Source organism: Tiliqua scincoides, chromosome 4 (assembly GCF_035046505.1).
Source record: "Tiliqua scincoides isolate rTilSci1 chromosome 4, rTilSci1.hap2, whole genome shotgun sequence".
NCBI lineage: Eukaryota > Metazoa > Chordata > Lepidosauria > Squamata > Scincidae > Tiliqua > Tiliqua scincoides.
In genome coordinates this window covers 139707371-139728384 of record NC_089824.1, presented here as the reverse complement: position 1 = coordinate 139728384, position 21014 = coordinate 139707371, and the positions used below count along the sequence as shown (strand labels likewise).

Sequence of the window (21014 nt, the reverse complement as noted above, 5' to 3'; positions counted from 1 at the left end):
GCTATCTCCACCCCATTCTACCCTCTCCACCTCTGCTGCCTGTGTACCTTGGCTGGGGGAAGTAGCTGCATCCGTTGATGAGCCTCTAGCACTGCTTGCTGCGGCCGTTCTAAAATAGCCACTGGTGGCATGCTATGCATATATTTACCCTGCACACCCCTGATCTCGTCTGATCTTGGAAGCTAAGCAGGGTCCAGCCTGGTTAGTACTTGGATGGGAGACTGCCTGGGAATACTGGGTGCTGTAGGCTTATACCATAGTCTTTCGAGACTGAAGGTTGCCAACCAGAAGCTGTTTTACAAAAGCAGAACCATGTTCTGCTGTCACAGCCCTGCATTGGATTGGGCTGATAGTCAACTGAGCAGATGCTGCTTTTTCATCATGTAGAAACAGGGGCACAGAACTTCTTGAAATGGTAGCATATCTGTTAGAAATCCTGAGACAAGGATATCTGAAGGACTGTCTTTTCTCACATAATCCTGCCCATCCCCTAGATAATCACGGAGGGCCATGCTTAAGATATTGCTGCCATTCAAGGTTAAGGGAATGGCTGCAAGGTCCTTCTCTGTTGTGCAGTCACATTTACAGAACAAGCTTATAATGTTTACAGAAAATCTTAGGATAGCCCCCTATTTAGATCATTTCTGGCAGAGTTTAAAAACATATCTGTTTTGCATAGCCTTTGAAGTGGGTTGATGCACCAGGGCCTTGTTCTTTATCACTGCTTATGACCATTTGTTTTAATAATGCTTTTATAGTTTTACTCTGTTAAAAATCTGCTCACATATTGTTTTCACTCAGTTTTAAAGTACCTGTTTTTATTGTATTGTATTATATGATTATTGTGTGAAATTATTGTAAGTTAAATAATTGTCTTGTGTTATATATTGGTTCAACTATTTTATATTATGTTTTAAGACACTTTGAGCTGTGGAAAAATGGTATAGAAATCTTTTAATAAATAAATGAAAATTGTTGGCCTGTATGCAGACCTGTTAATGACTAGAAGCCACAATAATGGCAGTAACTCGTCTAACTTCACACAAATTCATAGGTAGCTGTTTGCATCATCATTGGCATCCTTCAGTCTTGGAAGATTATGGTATTGCGCTCTGAAATGTGGTTCTGGAATAGCATCTAGTGTGGCTGAAAAGCACATTTTAGGAAATATGAAAAACACTTACTTGAAGAATTTCAGCAGGGCAAGATGAAGAGGTAGAACAGTACTTATTTGTCATTGAACCATATGCCAAATGACCAAGCTTGTGAAGCAATAGAGATTTCTGCACTCCATGGCTGGCTAGTAGATCCTGCAGAAGTCACAGCAATTTCAGATTGATATTGACTAAAATGACTATTTATCCCACCTTTCCAAGTATTCAAGATACTCTCTGGACAGCCCACCTTCTATCTCTGGACTTCCACAGCCATCTAAAAATCTGCCTAATTTTATATCTGCTTCTATGAACATAAAATTCCTTTTTAAAACTATTTTTTACACTTAAACATATTTATATTGTTTTAATGCCGCTCATCTCAGCATTGCTGTTTTTTCTTTCCCCCCTCACAGATCTTTATCTCATTTGCCCACACTATTATTCATTTTCATTGGTTATGGCACCCCGAGTAGTTGATATTATTATGATTCTGACATGAGGATGTTGTGGATCCTGTAAACAAAAATCTATTGGATTGTATCTGAAGAAAGCTAGTCCTGACTAACTCCCATTGAAATGTATGGATTTATTAGTTACACTAATTTGTCTCAGAGCACAATCCAGAGATTGTCTCAGAGTGCAATCTGTGAGTGTTGCAAATGTGCCATAAGGCATGTTTGCACCAGCAAGTAAGGCCAACTCGAGCCCTCTGGAGCCGTCGCAACAGTAAGGCCGTGCTGGCCAAGTCAGGCCAGCATGGGGGCTTGGGAAGGGTGGGAAGGGGCAGGGGGAGAGCAATTGGGCCTGCGGGTGGGCCACAGCCAAGCAGGGACTCGGGCCAGGATCCAGCACTTGTGCTGGATCCTAACCCAGCGCCAGGGGGACCCAGAGCAGATCCTGCTTGGATCTGTGCCACGTCTTTAGATGGTGCAGATCTGAGTAGCCCTATTGGGGCTACTGTGGTATTGGGGCTGCTGTGGCATTACCTGAGGTAAGAGGAATGCATTTCACTTGCCCTGGGCTGAGCCACAGGCAAGCCCAACCTTGCTCTGACTTTCAAGATGAAAAGGACTGCTTTGAAACTCATGCCGATTAGGGAAGCAAGTACCACGAAATAGTATACTCACTGCTGCTGCTCTTAAAGTAAGTCTATCGGGTTTGGTTAAATGGAAGGCCAAAACAAGATTTACAGCAGACCCCATCACGCCGAGGTCTTCATTCTGAATTCTTTGCTTCAGGAACATGAATGTGTTAGTGGTTCCTGCTGCAGCAACTGTGCTCAAGAGCCAACACCTGGAGACAAGAGCGACCTCTGTTAGCTTTTATTTTCTCCATTTAGAAACTTGAACTGAAAGTAACAAAAGCAATCACCTGTGTTCCTGTCTGATTCCAAACTGCTTCCAAAGAGATTCAAGGTTTTCAAGGGTTGCCATTCTAGAAAGCTCAATAAGTTCGAGGAACTTGGATGGAGTTTCAACATGAACTTGTAACTGGTTCTGCTGCATTAATTGCAGTAATACTTCTGCAAACTATGAAGTAAACAGAAGATGAAAGGAACATATGGTATTGTCTCTTTTATTATTTGGCTTAATTTGGAGACTTTCCATACTTTTGCATTGTTAAACACCTTACCCTTGTCTCTATGCTTTTTGGCTTTATTAGATGCAAAGCCATCTGGGGCAAGTCTTCCGCAAATTGATAATACAGATTGCCATGATGTTGCAGTTGGATCTCTGTTATTTCTTCGTGGTTGCTTTTCGTCTCAATCAAAGTCAGGTTTTGTCTGAATCAAGTAAAAAAGAAATATGTTTATTTAAATAGAGATTCCTAAAGAAGATTGGTGTGGATGTAAAAGATAAAAATCATTCTAAATGAAAAAACTCAGTGACAGCAGCATATTCTCAGATCTGAGACTCTAGCATGTTGGTCAATTTAGGGATCTGTAATCTTCGTACTTGTTTAGCACTGCATCAAAACACCATTATAAATGTTAGTAAAAGGAGGTATCTTGTTGGAAGTAGGAAACATACAACTTGTGTTTTTGCTATATTGATCAGTTGATGATATCTGATATCTTCCATGTGTGATCAAATACCACAGACAGAACTTTCAGACCACGTCACATTACCTCAGATACAATGCTTTTCAATGACTCACATGTTCAACTGTCAGTCAGCAAGAGTAAACGAATCAGGTGATGAGGAATCAGGCAATGTGCATGCATGTGTGAACCTAGCAACAGATTTCACTCTAATAGTATCAATCAGACGTACCTTGCTTCCATAACAGCAGTACCACCAGGTTCATTAAATGGGGAAAGCTCATACACCTGCTGGGATTCAGCATATATGATAAGGGCTCCAGGTTCCATATATTTCAGTTTCTGGGTGAGGGCCACAGTACCTCTTGTGTTTTTGGCTTGCTAAAAAGCAGAAATACACTTGTTCAGACAATAACAACAATAACCATAAGATCAAATGGTCTTTTTCATTGCTGATTCCTGAAGTGTACACATCTCTATCAGTGTTATCAAGACTTTTTTACCAAATCAAACTCAGTTGCAAATATTTGCATTATTCATTGATATTGTCATTTATACAGTGCCATTAAAACTCTTTACCACTGGGCATGTTGGACAAGGACGGATATAGGCCATTCCGATGTTCTTCACAACTTTTTCAATGCAGTTGTTGAGGTCTCTGGTTTGCAAAATGGTGGCTCGGTCATTCTCCCTGTCCTCCTGGACAATGTATCTTGTGTTGCAGGTGCCTTCAATTCTCGGCTACAAAGAGCAACGGAGCACAGTTTAATCACAGAAACTTAGGTCTGGAAGGGATCGGAGAGTCGTGAGCAACCCTGTCGAGGCAGCATTCTCTAGCCTCAGCAGAACACATTAGCCTACTATGTAATGAAGACCACAGTTTGCTACAAGGAGGAATCAGTGGAGAACCCAGCAAGCCCAATTGCTTCCAGAACCAATAACTCTCAAAAACGCAAGTAAGCCAAGTCTTGTGTTTCATGGAATACATCACTTTAGAAATACATTTTTTTTTTTAGAATAGGAAGAAGTAAGCTTGGGCAGCAGAAGCAAAAACAGGAAGGGCAGAAAGATATTTAGGACCCGTCCAAACTTTTCTGGCACCCAAGGTGTGGTGCCCAATGCTGCTATTCCCTCTCAGCCAGTAGTGAACCAGCAGGCGTGAAGAGCCACTATCACTACTCTCGCACTTGCTGGATTTGAAAAGGAAGAAAGGAGAGTAGTGGGCTAAGTGTCTCTTGGGAACCATTCTAGCCAATCCTCTCCCCTCCTCCACACTTCTTCCCTCCTTCCTTTCCAAACACAGCATACACAGGATGAGGAGCAATCGCAGTAAGAATAAAATAATAATAATAAAACTTTATTTTTATCCCGCCCTTCTCCCTAACGGGACCCAGGGCGGCTAACAACATATTAAAAAACAATAGAATTTAAAAACATTAATACAAACAGATAAAAACATTTAAAAACACACTACAGGGCCATAAAAACAGTAGTCAGATTAAAAGAGTAAAAGAGCAGATCACCGAGGAATCAAGCCTGTAAAACTAAAAGATGTATAAAAAAGTTAAGAAGGCCAGAAATCAGAAGGCTTGTTTAAACAACAGTGTTTTCAGGCCTCGCCGAAAGCTCTCAAGAGAGGGAGCCATTTTCAAGTCAAGGGGAAGGGAGTTCCATAATGTTGGTGCCACTACCGAGAAGGCCCTATTTCTTGCAGCCACCCCCCGGACCTCCTTGGGTGGCGGCACTTGCAAAAAGGCCTTCTCTGATGACCTGAGATGGCGAGCCGGATTGTACGGGAGTAGGTGGTCTCTAAGATATCCTGGCCCAGAGCAGTATAGGGCTTTAAAGGTCAGTAGAGACCTTTACTCTGTGGCAGTAGAGAATGAGGTAGTTGGGAAGGGGAGAGTTCGTACTAGAAAACTATGATGAATGTTCTCAGGTTGTAGCCTGATGGATAGCTTTTGCCTCATCCACAAAGTCTGAAAATTAACTGGTCAGCAAATTTGGATTTGGAGAGAACTATTTCCCAGGATAGATGTGCGATTTGGTTTCCCCTCACGTACCAGTTAAAAATTAGTCCAAGCGCAACATCACTTCCAGCCTGATATCATTAATAAGGAGAAGTGACATTACTGGACATCACTTTTGGCCCTGATATCACAATAATGTCACTTTCTGCTGACATCACATCTGGCCCTAGGTGGGCCCCAACAGATTTTTGTTCTGCCCAGCATGCAGGGCTGCTGTGGTGCTGTAAATGGCTGCCATTGCATCCTGAGCACAACTGGGCAGCCACTGGGGGCTCCCCAGGGAACAGGGATGTTTGTGCCCTACCCCTGGGTAAGGAAAGTAGCCCACAATGGGGTTACTCAATTCTGTGGCAGCTGTGGAGCTGCTGCAGAATCAAAGAGTTCTGTGTCGGGCCACACGGCCCAACACGGAGCTCAGGATCCAGTGGAGCTCTGCTCTACCAGTTCCACTCTCCTCCCGCCCTCTTCCCTCTCCCTGGAATGCCTCCTCCCTGCTCTCTCCCCCACCTCCCCCTGCCCCTGAACTTCTCCTCCCTGTCCCCCCCACACCCCCACCTACCTCTCTCCTGCCCAGTGGTTTGGGCAACCACAGAGTGGCAGAGCACCGGCTATCCACTGGGCTAGCTCTGGTGCTTGGCTGGCGCTAAGGGCTTGCAAACGTGCTTTACGGCATTTTGCGATAATGTGCACTGGCAGATTGGGCCCTGAGACATCAAGTGAAGAGCAAACATGTTAAGTACAGGCAAGTGCGAACCAGTCTTTATGTTATTCCGCAGTTCTAAATATTTAACATTTGTTCTAAAACTGAGTCATTTTAGAATCTGAAAACAAAAATATCTCAAACCTCTTGTAGTTCATAAACACTCTGTGACTGCTTTATGGTTATCGGGAGCAAAGTCAGGATCCCCTTCACTATATTAACACAAAGAATTGGGATGTCTTTTGGGGCATAAATGTTTCCAATATGGCCTCTTCGGTATTCAAACTTGAACCAACGGGTAAAACATGGACCAATCTGCTGAGTGAGTTTGGGTGCTTTGATGAATCGATCCCTGGGCCAGATTCCATAGTATTCTTCCAGTTGAGGGGAAATGACCTAAGGAAACACGTGGGTTAGTGTTCTGGTTAAATGAGAATTTTGCCACCCAAGAGGTGAACAAGAGTCATAGATCTGTTTTACAATATAGTAATCTTTTTTTCTGTATTTGTAAACAACTTCATGGTATAAAACAATAGTGGTATGGGGGGGCAAGAAGAAGAGAAGAGCAGGAAAAACATTTCAAACATGGAGAGGGGCAAGAAAGAAAAGATATCTTGATATGCCCTTTTAGTAATTGCCAATCGTAACTAATTCCCCACATGCCAATGCAGCCACATCAAGAGGGCACAAGCTGCGTCCTGGGGGGAGTTTTACACGGCAAAAGTCTCCTTGAGGTAAGGGAACATTTGTTCCCATGTCCTGAGGTAAGTCCTCGCTTCCCCTTTGGACCCAGGATGGGGAACCAGGCTGAGAAAGGGGATAGATATTGGGGGCACCACTATCGCCAATACTGCCCCTTTCCCAGCCTTCCTGCCTCAGTCTCCTCCCATTCCTCCCCCTCTCTTCCAACCAATCCCATCTCTGACACAGATTTACCTGACCCAGAACTTGTTGGGAGGCCACTGTTGTGTGGACCCAGCCGCTTACAGTGACCAAGCTACAATATAGAGCAGGTCACTATTTGTGACAGCCATAAAGCAGACTGTGCCGCCAGAATATGAATTCTGGCAGTCCAGCAGCACAGCCTATTCAGATTGGCCCATAAGGCTGAAATCTTATACACAATTTCCAGGGGGTAGGCCTCATTAAACACAATAGACTTACTTTTAAGTAGACATGCATGGATTTTTGATTTTTCTTTGTAAACCGCTTTGTGAACTTTTAGTTGAAAAGCGGTATATGAATACTGTTAATAATTAATAATAATTGTACTGTAAAATTAGGAATTGTTGGTGTTAAATACCTTAAGAATATGTTCTTCCTGAGATACTCTGCTGACCTCTACTTGACAAGTCAGTTTTAATCCAGACTTCTTTAAATCTCTTTCTGGCAACCCATTCAGAATGAGTCCTTCATAGCGATATACGTAGGTTTTGATGTTGCTAAACTCAGGTTCTGTAAACAGGAAGGAAAAGGCTCATTTTAAAAACAACTACTATATCTGATACGTTATTGATAGCAACAAATAGATGCCACTTGAGATATCCCAAGAGATGGTGAAAGAGAACATGATGGCCATAATGACAGCACAGGCCTACCGCCCCAACACCCATTTTTTAAAGTTGGCAAAGATGTTTGAATGAATTTAGAATATTTTTGGGATGCTGAATACAAACATGGCATCGGTTTTGCCCAATTGGCTGTATGGGGGGGGGGTATGGCATAGCCACCTTATATGCTGATTCAAGCAGTTTCCTCATGTGGTAGCTGACACCATGACTTCCTCATGAGGAAACCACTTGAACCAACATATAAGGTGGTTATGCTGTACTTCCAAATCTAGAGCTATTCAGACAAAACCGATGCCATTTTTGGATTCAGCATCCCAAATACATCGATGAATACCTTTTATGTCAGCAAAATATATTTGGGCCTGTGTAATCATTTCTATGGTGCTTAGTAACTTTGCTAAGGGCCCAATCTAATTAACCCTCAGCGCTGGCGCTGAGCTCCAGTGCCAGCATTGGGTGTTGCAAGCGTGCCATAACTCACATCTGTGGCACTTGAAGGGGCCAATGGAGTTGGGCCAGTGCCAGTTGGCACTGTGCCTCAGCACCACATGGAGGACTGGGCAATGCTCCTTCAGTACCGGCTGGAGGTATTTTCAGGGTGGGGGAAGGCAGGGAATGGGCAGAATGGGGTATGGGAGGGTGGACTGGGGGAGAAACTGGCCCGGGAGGGAGGTGGGACCAGCAGAGGTTTGCTTTACCTTATCCCATTCTCCATCTTGGCTATAAAACCTGAACACAGAGACTCTCAAGTCCGCACCAGCTAAATAGCCAGCACAGACTTGAGAAGCTCCATTGAGGAGCCTGGGGCTTTTCTTGGGAGAAGGAAATGAAAGTCCCCTTCCCCGAGGAGACCTCCGCAATCCTGGCAGTGCTGCTAGATGCAGCGGTAGCCATTTTGGCCTTAAGCCTCTTCAAAATGGTGGTAGGGCACATACATAGGAAAACAGTGTGCCATGAGAGGGAGCTTAATGCTTTCCCCCTCTCCAGTGGGTACATTATGAAATGTATAATGTATCCACCTCAAATTCTCTTAAAATATACAGTACACCGATTTCTGGCATTTTGAACATATCCAGTGGTAGGCCTTTGTTCTTTGCGGTGTATCTTGCTCCGTCCCTCAAATGCCTGCCCAGTTCCCAGCCCCAAACCCTGAAATGGTTCCCTGGCTGGTTGATTGTGCCCAAACAACATGGCGAAAAGGCAATAATACAAATCTGCTGAGAACTTAAACTAGTCAACAGCTGCTAAATGACACAAAACAGAGAGAATTTGACTTACCAAGATCATATTTCTGGCAACCTGTGTGGGGAGAAAATACATTCATAAGTAGATAATACCTGGACTCAAGTTAAGAATAAGTTCACTTCATCTGAAGTACAGAAACAAATGGGAGCGAGGCAAGTTAGATTTCCGGTTCCCCATAGCCCTTCCTTCTCTGAGATCACTTTCTGTGTTTAATGACAGTGGAAGAAGTAAACTTACCCACAAACGTGATAAGCAAGGCAAATGTGACTCCTCTCATTTTGGAAGAGAATGAAAACCTCCGAGAAGCACACAACTTTTATACACCAAGAATTATTGATAGGCAATCATTGCCGTGGGAGGGTTTGTTGAGTTGCCAACTTTCAGTCCAGCTATTCAAACAATCTTTTGGCAAGATGCTGTATTTTTTGCTTTCAGTGGAGGATTCTGTTGGGAAGACAAATCTCGACACAGTCCTCTCAAGTTATTGACATTCACCATTACAAAGCTGCTTCATTTAAACCTTGACACTTTTTTGGTTCTAATTTTGTTACAGGATTTTTTTGCAACAACATATTTATTCTGGGAGAGGAATTATTGGTGGCCATGACGAGCTGGCAGTTTTGAAACTGTTGTCGTTAATGTTAAGGTGGGCAAGGTTATGTTGACATGACACATGGCTCACGATCTTATCTAACTGATAATGTCCTCATGAGGATTGTTTAAAAAAAATAGAGATTTCCTTTTTAAAAATCAGAATGACATTAAGCTGAGCAACAAAGGCTTGGTAATGATAACTGGGAGCCGTGAATTGGTGGTTAGGAGGGGTGTGCAAAAATTTGCTTTTTTCTTCCATTTTGAAAGTTTAACTTTGATTTGTTTTAGTTTCCATTTATTTTAATTTGAATAGTTTTTTTTTACCATTCACTTTCATTTTCTACTGATTTCAAAGGGAAAGTTAGCCAGTCTTCTGATGGCAGGAGGTCTGGCCTAGAGGGTTGAGCCTCCATTTGCCTGAAGATAACATCCGAAGGTCGCCAGTTTGATGCCACTGGCATCGTGCGACCTTCAAGCAGCTGACAAGCTGAGCTGAGCTATTCCATCAGCTCTGAGCATGGGAGGATGGAGGCCAGAATGTGAGACCAGATCAAGAAAAAAAACATCTGACTGTTGTGGTTTCTTGAAAGATAGAAACCTTCTTTCAAATTATAAAAATCCCTACAGGGATTTAAATTGCCTGCCTATGTAAACCACCTTGATTAAAGTCTAAGGAGAAATCTGAGGACCAAGAAAGGCGGTATAGAAACACCTGTATAAATAAATATAAATATAAATAAAAACTTTGTGGTTTTCCATCCAAATGGCATGACATTTCAGACATTCTGCTCCACTCCCTAAGGGATCAGACCTGCGAATTTCAGAAAGATTGGAAAGATGGTTCCTTGTAGGCATATACTTTATAAGAATCCCATTGCTTTCAATGAGAATCCAGCTGCCCTTCTCCTGAATTTAATATTTGTGTTCTCCGTCCTGTTGGCATGAGATATGTAGGCATTCTACTAACTAGGCCTTTAAAGGATCAGACCTGTCAGATTTTGGGCAGAAAGGATAAAGGGTCAATATTTCACAGGTAATTGAAGACACACAGGCATACATTAATACTATAGAACTACAAAATGGCACAGCTGATGGCATAGCCAGTCTGAATAAGAAGCAGACAAAAAGTATACCAGTGCAGAGGATTTAAGAGCAATAGGCCAGACTTGGGAGCCACTTGAGTTGTGGAAGCAGACTGACACAGCTCAAGGCATGGCCATAGAAAAGACAAGTGGGGCACACCCTGCATTGCAGACTTTTGTAACAGACTGCCATGATGGTGGAAGAATGAGCAGCCTAGGAGAGAAATGGAACACTTACTTGGTCCCTACCCAATGGGGCTCCTTGCATCTGCACCACCTATTTGCTCCACCAATCCTATCCCCCTCCTGGCTTCAATCCACCCACCGTTCCACCCTCCCCCACCCCAAAACACCCCCTTCCTGCCACCCTCCCACAACCCCTGTGCTGCTTGGTGGCTTACTTACCTCTGTCGGCCGCCAGGCCTGTGGTACAGTACCAGTTCTCTGTCGGTGCTGCCTGCTTGTGTGGTGTCACAAATGTGCTCTATGGCATATTCGTGACACCCTTGGACATTCAGTGACCCAAGGTGGGTTTTAGCCTTGAGTCCAGAGTTTAGCAGGGTGGAGATGAGTAAATAGGCAGGTAGGCAGTGAGCGAGAGGAAGCAAATGACCTTGGCACTTGGCTATGGCTGGCACTTGGACTTTGTCCCCCAGATTTTTCTGGAGATTTTGATAAAGTCATTACTCCAGATTGGCTGGCTTTCCAACTGTCAATATCAATTCTCTTTCTCTCTCCCCCTCCCTCCCCCCCCTGTTCTTGATGACCATTTGGTGACCAGTACATTGAGTATAGGGCTGTTCCAGATTTTCTAAAAACATGAAAAAAATGAACAATCTTTCTCTCCCCCACTACTACAATGTCTGTGACCTGTACACAAATACAGTATTCAACCTGTTCCAGGGCTCCCATAAGAATGAATGGAAACAAATGCTAAACAAAACAAAACAAAAAACCACCAAAATGAATGGATTCCTCCTCTCCACCAAATTTATTCAACTTCATTCCCATTTCATTTTATGGCAAAATAAATGAAAAGCCCTAATCCTATCCCACACCACCTGTGTTATATCCAATGGTGCGGGGAGAGACCTGAAGGTAAACGGGAGGTAAGCAAAAAAGATATTTACTTATCTCTGTGTAAGCCCTGGGGCCACCTATGGGTCTCCTTGGAAAGAAGAGAGGCAGGGAGATTAAAAATGGAGGGGATAGGATCTGGTGTTCACCATTACTGCTAGATCTTGCACTTTTGGACTGCATTACATTGTCTACTGAGCTAGTAAACAGGGCCCTGGCCCTAAGGAATGAATAACAGCAGGAACGGCCAAACTTGTGGCCTGCATACTGTCTATGGCACTGGCAGCTCTACCAATGGTTCATCCAGAATTAAAATTCTGCTAAAATTTAGACAGCCAGATCTTGGTATGGTTTTCTGCATGGATTAAGTAAATCTGATGACCTGTTGACTTCATTTCAAATCCATTAAACAGGTGCCTTATAGTGGAACACTAGGCATACCTACCCAGAAATAAGGCCCATTAAATTCAGTGGCACTTACTCCCATTAAAATGGGTATAGGATTGCAGCCTTAAGCATACTTTGATTATTTCAACTGTATTTTAATAATTCACAGTCCACAAGTGGGTAATGTCAGTGGCAGAGCACTTTGCATGCAGAATTTCCCAGGTTCATTCCCTGCCAGTATATTGTCCTGACAGTCAACTGAAATCTCCCCTCCTGCAACTTAAGTCCAGCTCTCTGGAACTACAAAGAACAAGACTTTGTTCCCTTCCATGTTGCCTTATTACCTAAGATATGGCAGTGTAGTTCTTGGCTGACCATATAAGGCAGAGTAGGGAGCAAATGGAGACATAGAGCTACAAAGAGAAAGGAAGAGTGGAAAGACTTGAAGCAGAAAGCAAGATAGAAAGAGCAGAGGTGTCACTAGGGTTTGCAGCACCCAATGTGAGAGCTCACTGCATCAACCCCATGATGAACATCCTCCCATACCAGACTATACAGAATAAATTACAATATCATATGCATAGCCTAAATGTAGTGTCATCATTAGGGTTGATGTCACACTCCATTCACTTTATTTCTTTATTTTACTATAGAACTGTACAGGTCACCCAACAAATCAGTTACCCATGAAAACACCAACTTGATGACACTCACACAACTAAATAAGAACATAAGAACATAAGAACATAAGAACAGCCCCACTGGATCAGGCCATAGGCCCATCTAGTCCAGCTTCCTGTATCTCACAGTGGCCCACCAAATGCCCCAGGGAGCACACCAGATAACAAGAGACCTCATCCTGGTGCCCTCCCCTACATCTGGCATTCTGACTTAACCCATTCCTAAAATCAGGAGGTTGTGCATACACATCATGGCTTGCACCCCATAATGGATTTTTCCTCCAGAAACTCATCCAATCCCCTTTTAAAGGCGTCTAGGCTAGACGCCAGCACCACATCCTGTGGCAAGGAGTTCCACAGACCGACCACACGCTGAGTAAAGAAATATTTTCTTTTGTCTGTCCTAACCCGCCCAACACTCAATTTTAGTGGATGTCCCCTGGTTCTGGTATTATGTGAGAGTGTAAAGAGCATCTCCCTATCCACTCTGTCCATTCCCTGCATAATTTTGTATGTCTCAATCATGTCCCCCCTCAAGCGTCTCTTTTCTAGGCTGAAGAGGCCCAAATGCCGTAGCCTTTCCTCATAAGGAAGGTGCCCCAGCCCCGTAATCATCGTAGTCGCTCTCTTTTGCACCTTTTCCATTTCCACTATGTCTTTTTTGAGATGCGGCGACCAGAACTGGACACAATACTCCAGGTGTGGCCTTACCATCGATTTGTACAACGGCATTATAATACTAGCCGTTTTGTTCCCAATATCCTTCCTAATGATCCCAAGCATAGAATTGGCCTTCTTCACTGCCGCCGCACATTGGGTCGACACTTTCATCGACCTGTCCACCACCACCCCAAGATCTCTCTCCTGATCTGTCACAGACAGCTCAGAACCCATCAGCCTATATCTAAAGTTTTGATTTTTTGCCCCAATGTGCATGACTTTTCACTTACTGACATTGAAGCGCATCTGCCATTTTGCTGCCCATTCTGCCAGTCTGGAGAGATCCTTCTGGAGCTCCTCACAATCACTTCTGGTCTTCACCACTCGGAAAAGTTTGGTGTCGTCTGCAAACTTAGCCACTTCACTGCTCAACCCTGTCTCCAGGTCATTTATGAAGAGGTTGAAAAGCACCGGTCCCAGGACAGATCCTTGGGGCACACCGCTTTTCACCTCTCTCCATTGTGAAAATTGCCCATTGACACCCACTCTCTGCTTCCTGGCCTCCAACCAGTTCTCAATCCATGAGAGGACCTGTCCTCTAATTCCCTGACTGTGGAGTTTTTTCAGTAGCCTTTGGTGAGGGACCGTGTCAAACGCCTTCTGAAAGTCCAGATATATAATGTCCACGGGTTCTCCCGCATCCACATGCCTGTTGACCTTTTCAAAGAATTCTATAAGGTTGGTGAGGCAAGACTTACCCTTACAGAAGCCATGCTGACTCTCCCTCAGCAAGGCCTGTTCGTCTATGTGTTTTGAGATCCTATCTTTGATGAGGCATTCCACCATCTTACCCAGTATGGATGTTAGGCTGACCAGCCTATAGTTTCCCGGGTCCCCCCTCTTTCCCTTTTTAAAAATAGGTGTGACATTTGCTATCCTCCAATCTTCTGGCACCGTGGCCGTTTTGAGGGACAAGTTGCATACCTTAGTCAAGAGATCTGCAACTTCATTCTTCAATTCCTTAATAACCCTTGGGTGGATGCCATCAGGGCCCGGTGACTTATTGATCTTTAATTTATCAATGAGGTCTGAAACATCTTCTCTTTTAACCTCTATCTGACTCAACTCCTCGGTTAGGAGGGGCCGTTCGGGCAGCGGTATCTGCCCAAGGTCTTCTGCCGTGAAGACAGATGCAAAGAACTCATTTAATTTCTCTGCCATCTCTAAGTCTCCTTTTATCTCCCCTTTCCCTCCCTCACTATCCAGAGGGCCAGCCGCTTCTCTGGCGGGTTTCCTGCTTCTAACATATTTGAAGAAGCTTTTATTATTCCCCTTAATGTTGCTGGCCATGCGTTCCTCATAGTCTCTCTTGGCCTCCCATATCACCTTCTTACATTTCTTTTGCCACAGTTTATGTTCCTTTTTATTCTCCTCATTAGGGCAAGACTTCCATTTACGGAAGGAAGCTTCCTTGCCCTTCACAGCCTCTCTAACTTGGCTGGTTAGCCATGCGGGAACCCTCCTGGATTTAGTGGAACCCTTCTTTCTTTGCGGTATACATCTCTGCTGGGCCTCTATTACTGTTGTTTTAAGCAGCCTCCATGCACTCTGGAGAGATTGGACTCTTTTTACCCTCCCTTTCAACCTCCTTCTAACCAGCCTCCTCATTTGAGGGAAGTCCGCCCGTCGGAAGTCAAGGGTTTTTGTTAGAGATTTGCCTGGTATTCTTCCCCCAACGTGCACGTCAAAACGGATCGCAGCATGATCACTGTTCCCCAATGGCTCAGTAACGTTTACATCTCTAACCAGGTCCTGCATACCGCACAATATTAAATCCAGAGTCACCTGTCCTCTGGTGGGCTCCGTGACTAGCTGATCTAAGCCACAGTCATTTAGCACGTCAAGAAATCCAGTTTCCTTATCGTGACCAGAACACAAATTGACCCAGTCAATATGAGGATAATTGAAGTCCCCCATGATTACAACCCTGTCCCTCCTTGTCACCTCCCTGATCTGTTTCCTCATTTCAAGGTCCCCATCCGATTTCTGGTCTGGAGGACGATAGCACGCCCCCAGTAATACATCGCTGCACAAGCCTAGTAATTTAACCCACAGAGATTCTACGGTGGAGTCAGACCCACCTTCAATCTCTACTTTGCTGGATTCTATCCCTTCCTTAACATAAAGGGCCACCCCACCTCCAACATGCCCCTGCCTGTCCCTCCTGTAGAGTTTATAGCCTGGGATTGCGGTATCCCACTGATTCTCCGCATTCCACCAGGTTTCCGTTATGCCCACTATGTCAATATTTTCCCTTGTCACCAGACATTCCAGTTCTCCCACCTTTGCTCGTAGACTTCGGGCATTCGCATAAAAGCATTTATACACGGAATGCCCCAGGATGGGCTGCTTATTCGCTCCTTTGTCCCCGCATCCTCTCATTGTGCCAAACCGTCTATCACATCCCATCACGCTACCTTTCCCAATTTCTTCTCCTACTCTGCCTTTGTCTTGTTGTTCTCTAACCTCCCCATCCTCATCCCTATGGGATGAGAAATAGAAGTTCTAGTATTAGCTCAGATAAATGGAAATGAGAGCTGACTCATACTAACACCTTAAGGGTTCACTTCTATGTTGTAACAAACCTTAGTGGCTTTCAGAACAATCAATCTCCTTGGTCAGTTCTGAGTTTAGGAAATCTTTATGTTGTATAAGGCAGTTGTGTTTTGTTTTTCTGGTTAACCAGCCATAATATTTGATTGAATACAGATAATTCAGCATGATTAGTTTCATGAAATTACCTTTCCAATGATAATTAGCATGGTGGTATTATTCATAAACAGAAATTTTACAAAAGGTTTCCAAAATTTTGACTGCTAGTGGTGTCACTCTTCCCCCGAGGGTGTCACCCAGTGTGGTCTCTGCAGCCCTTAGTGATGCCGCTGAGAAAGAAAAAGGAAAGATTGCCTATTTAGTACCAGATGATGAAAACCAGCCTATGCAACTGTAATTCAGGACATGTTTACTCTGAAGTAAACTCCACTGAAACCAGTAGGATTTACTCATAGGAAGATGTTCATATCCCAACACTTTGTTGTGGATACCTCTTGTCTTTATGTAACCTTTTCAACTTTGCTGTAAACTAATATCCTCAAATTCAGCTGGGAGGGAGTGGCTTGGATGACACTACCTAGTGCAGTAGTTCTCAAACCTTTTTGTACTGGGACAAACTTTTTAGAATGACAATCTGTCGGGACCCACTGGAAGAGAGGTCATTAACCTGGAAGTGATGTCATGGCTGGAAGTGACATCATCAAGTAGGAAAATTTTTAGCAACTCCCCCATGCAACAGAAACAAATCAATTAAGTAGATTAAAAGTAAGTAAATTATAAGTTTACAATAAGTATAAGTTTTTTAAAAAATTAAAATAAAGAAGAACCCTCCTAACCCTCCCAAGTATTTGCTGATCTGTTTAAAAAAAGTTCCCCAAACATCCCAACAGTTGCAATTCTATTCATACTTACCTGGGAGTAATCCCTAATGTCTATCATTGATAAAAGTACATACATAGCAGCCTGTTAAAAGCACAGATCTGTTACATTTCCCCAAATGCAGTCACATACCATGGCAGCAATCCTGACCACCTTTCCAGCACTGACATAGGCGTCCTGCAGAGTGGAGGCAGTCAAGGGGGCCTCCTCAAGGTTTGTTTGTTATCTTAACTTGGGGTTGCGTTGTGGCTAGGTCAATGCTGAAAAGTTGGTTAGGATTGCGCCCTATTAAATTAAAAATAAAATACACACTGAAAAGAGTGGGGACCCACCTGAAATGGGCTCCCGACCCACCTAGTCGCTCCTGACCCAGTTTGACAAACACTGACTTAGTGAGTGTGCACGGCAGCAGACCTGCTGAGAGCTGGCAAGATGCCTCATTGCCCCCCCTCCTAAATTTTCCTACAAACCATATGTTGCTACAGTTTTTGTAGTAAACAGTACAAAACAGTACTGTACAGTACAAAACAGTAAACTGTTTTGTAAACAGTTACAGTTTTTGTTTGTTGTTTTGTATTTCTGTTCTCTATGCCAATAAAGGTCTTATGTATGTAAAACAAGTTTTTAACTGACAGTTTTAACTTGAGCAAGATTGAAACAATGAAAACATGATCAGAATGGAATCATTTCCTTATTTTGAGTAGTGCTACTGCGTTCCTTCTACCTCAGCTAAGTCTTCCTCATTTGCTTTATCTTCTAATAATAATGCAGGGGTATCCAAGGACTGCCTTTCACTATCTCCCCCATTACTAGGTGATGATTTTGAAACAAAGCTCAGGCGAAATAAACTTGCCTGGCCCTTTTTTGGATTTTGGATTTCTCTTGTCTTTTTTGTGCTCCAGACTTATATTTATACTCCATACTGTTAATTTCATCGTCAAACAATGCCAAATCACATATACTGTAGATTTGATTCAAGGTCGTGCGTTCTAGACACCTACTAAATTAGAAAGAGTGGAGCTGACTATTGAGGCCTGGGAATTCTGTGAACTGGCTGACCTAGTGCTGGGGTTTAGTAGTTCTGGTCTGAAGGTATAAATTTCAATTGCATTTTTTAATTGTACTAATACATGTTGGTGCCTATGATGAAGACCTGGACTTCTTTTCCACTACAGTTTGAATCCACTTTCAATTCACTTCTGTTCCCTCAATGCAGTGGCATAGCCCGGGCAGTAGCACATGTAGCCCGGGCAGAGCTCAAAATGATATATGTTACCCATATATCACATCATAACATCAAGAAATTAACTGTTCACCCATGAAAATCAACACAAGGAAATTTTAAGTCAAATAAACCTTTGCCTTGCAATATTTTTAACGCCACTAGAGGTCCTCAGCATATCGTCCTCCTTACTTCACTTATCAAATCCTGTTCTTGTCCTTGCAATGTCTTTCCAAATCCACTAGATGTCCCCGATGTTCTATTCTTCTTATTCTGTTGTTTTGATTCTATTGCTTATGTTTGTTGCTATATCAACCACATTCCGTTCCAGGAGATAGTGAGAGGAATTCAAAACAATAAACCACTTTTGCAAAACAAAGAAATGCAGATCTCCAACCCTCTCCACAGGCACTTCAAGATCCCCACAGGAAAAGGAAACTGAGCATTCCAAAGCAGAGTTTATATTCCAAAACGATTAATTTGTAATCCAACAAGTTTTAGATTTGTAAAGTTAGAGTTATGTTTTCATATTTCCATAACTAGCTCGGCAGGTCTCCTCCAAAGCTTCTTCTCACAGGAGCAAACAAATAAGGGGAGAAAGCTTCCCCCCTCTTTCCTCTTCCCAGAGGGAGAAAACCTGCCCCTCCTCCTTCTTTCCTCAGGCAAAAGCTTAATCAGGCAGTCAATCAATCAATGCCAGACACACACAGCAGAATAACAATCACTTAGTTCTTCCAATGTCTTTCCCTGCCTGGGGCCTTCAGCTTAGTTTCAAGATGAATCCTCACCAACACCGACATTGATTCCTGGGTTCCCTTGGAGAAAAACAGCCCCTGGTTGGACCCTTCTTCTCTGAAACTGTACACCATCTGTAGCATCAAATGTCTCCTCATCACAGATCGTCGGATCTCCTCAGACCCACGGTTTTTGGGAGGAAATAGCATGCTTTCCCAAGAGCTTTCAAGAGGTCAGAAAAACACAGCCATTCAGTTGCCTTTGGCCACGCCCCCCATTTTTGCCCCACGGCACACTTTTTAAAGGAGGGGCAACTTGACTTGAGTCCTTTAGAGTCACTAAAGGGTGACTTGGAAAGTATCCCCATTATGATTCTTTCGTGAGGCGAGTCGCAGGGGGCAGAGACTTAGTGACTTGATTCGAGTCAAGCCGCGCTGGACTTGCCCTTCCCTGCTAATAGGGATCATGATGCACAGGAAGGAGGGTTTACTTGCAGGTGGTTTGGGATGTTTGGCTTAGGGTCAAACTACATGTTATGTTAAAGGCATCGTTTGCCCTTCTGAGTATGTGTTTTCAATAGGAGTCATGGAAAGATCTAATTGGGATTGGGACCATAAGATGCAAGAGGATTTTAACCCTTTCTGCACATGCCATGGTCCCAACAGAAATCCCCTCTGAAATTGCTGTTTGCCCCAGGAGGGAAGCTGCTGTTGGCACCAATTTGCCCTGTTTCTTCTCTAGCTTATAAGAGCCCTGCTTGATTAAGACAAATGCCCACTTGATTCAGCATCCCATGCAGGTCAGCCATTGGGGTAATCAGTAGAGCTACTGACTGAATTTGCACAGATCTGCTATGTGCTCACACTGTTACAGTATGTGCCTCATACAGTAAGGCAATTCGGTGGCTGGATAAGGCAGATGTATGTGCTAAATGTAAGCATACCTATCAGACAAGGGCCAGGGCCTGGGCCGATCAGGGCAAAGTGCTGAGTCATTGCACAGAACAAGGAGAGATGGGAAAAGCTGATGCAATCCCTGCCCAGGATGATGCAATGACATTCCTCAGTGATGAGGTCATGGTGCTTCCCATTGGCTGACAGGAGTATAAATGTCCAGCAAGCACACTCCACTGGTGTGGGTTGTAGGAGTGAGTTGCTGCATGAATCTCTGCTGGACTTGACACCTGATTTGCTGACTACTTGAACTGTTTGCTGGACTGCCTCTGCTTGCAGATTTCTGCAACTGCCTTCTACTTGTAAATACTGCCTGTAAATAGACTCTGGTGCTGGGATTTCCCTGGGTCTTGCCTTCTTTTTTTGGTGTTCTCCCCTGTGCTCTGAGCACCACACGCTGCAGCTGCAGGTTTGCGCTTCTGCTATCTCTCTGTTTTGCCCATTATCTCCAACATTATCTCTGTTTTGCCCATTATCCCCTTTAATGCTCCCCCTTTTCAATTGCAAGCATGCATTCATACACATGTGTACCCACCACTGCTGTAGCTGCCACTGCCACCTCCTCCTCTCCTGTCCAACTACTTTGGGAAGTAACTGGACAGGCAAGAATAGGGGAAGCAGAGCCCAGCAAAGTGATCCAGACTTTGGATCTTCCTCAGTCTTATCTTTTGGGCCCTTCGCCCACTGACTCCCTCTTGCTCCCTTCCAGCCCTGTTCAAACAGGCTGGTCAGAGTATGCTGGGAGCATTTGTTAGTGCCTGTTTGAACAAGGTCAGACAGAAGCAAGATGGAGGACATTGCAGTGGAGGTGGGTGAATGGCGCAAGAGGTAACAGGGAAGCAAAGTGGGGGAGGGCCTCCTGCTCCTCACCATTCTGACTTTCTTTCTGGCCAGGAGAAAAGTGGCCTTTCTGATAAGGAGAAAAATGTGGAGCAATTGGCAATATTATATTGTGGAGCAATATTATATATATATTATATATATATATAATAACTTCCATGTGTAAGCCAATTGCTCCACATTTTAATCCTTATCAGAAAGGCCACTTTTATGTATATGTATATGTATAAACATATGTATATGTATATTAATATTTATTAATATTATAATAATATATAATATTATAATTATATAATATAATAAATATAATATATATTTTATTAACTATATAACTATAATATAATATGATTATATAATATTAATAATTATATAATAATAACTATACTATATATATAACTATATAATAATAACTATAATAATAATACTTATATTAATAATTATATAATATAACTATAATAAGTCATATAATAACTTCCATGTGCAAGCCTATTGCTCCACATTTTTCTCCTTATCAGAAAGGCCACTTTTATGTATATGTATATGTATGT

General features: G+C 43.3%; 1 protein-coding gene across 1 annotated transcript in view; it reads right to left on the bottom strand.

The window, feature by feature from the left end:
• Positions 1 to 9021, bottom strand: part of LOC136648466 (vitellogenin-2-like) — a 38583-nt gene extending 29562 nt beyond the window's left edge. The window contains exons 1-10 of the mRNA XM_066624579.1: positions 8982 to 9021; positions 8778 to 8798; positions 7232 to 7383; positions 6073 to 6324; positions 3778 to 3939; positions 3431 to 3579; positions 2790 to 2940; positions 2529 to 2686; positions 2285 to 2450; positions 1185 to 1310 (exon numbers count right to left, since the gene is read on the bottom strand). Of these exons, the coding sequence (XP_066480676.1) occupies positions 1185 to 1310; positions 2285 to 2450; positions 2529 to 2686; positions 2790 to 2940; positions 3431 to 3579; positions 3778 to 3939; positions 6073 to 6324; positions 7232 to 7383; positions 8778 to 8798; positions 8982 to 9021 (1377 nt within the window). The remainder of the gene's footprint in view (positions 1 to 1184; positions 1311 to 2284; positions 2451 to 2528; positions 2687 to 2789; positions 2941 to 3430; positions 3580 to 3777; positions 3940 to 6072; positions 6325 to 7231; positions 7384 to 8777; positions 8799 to 8981) is intronic.
• Between the last annotated feature and the right edge of the window lie 11993 nt (positions 9022 to 21014).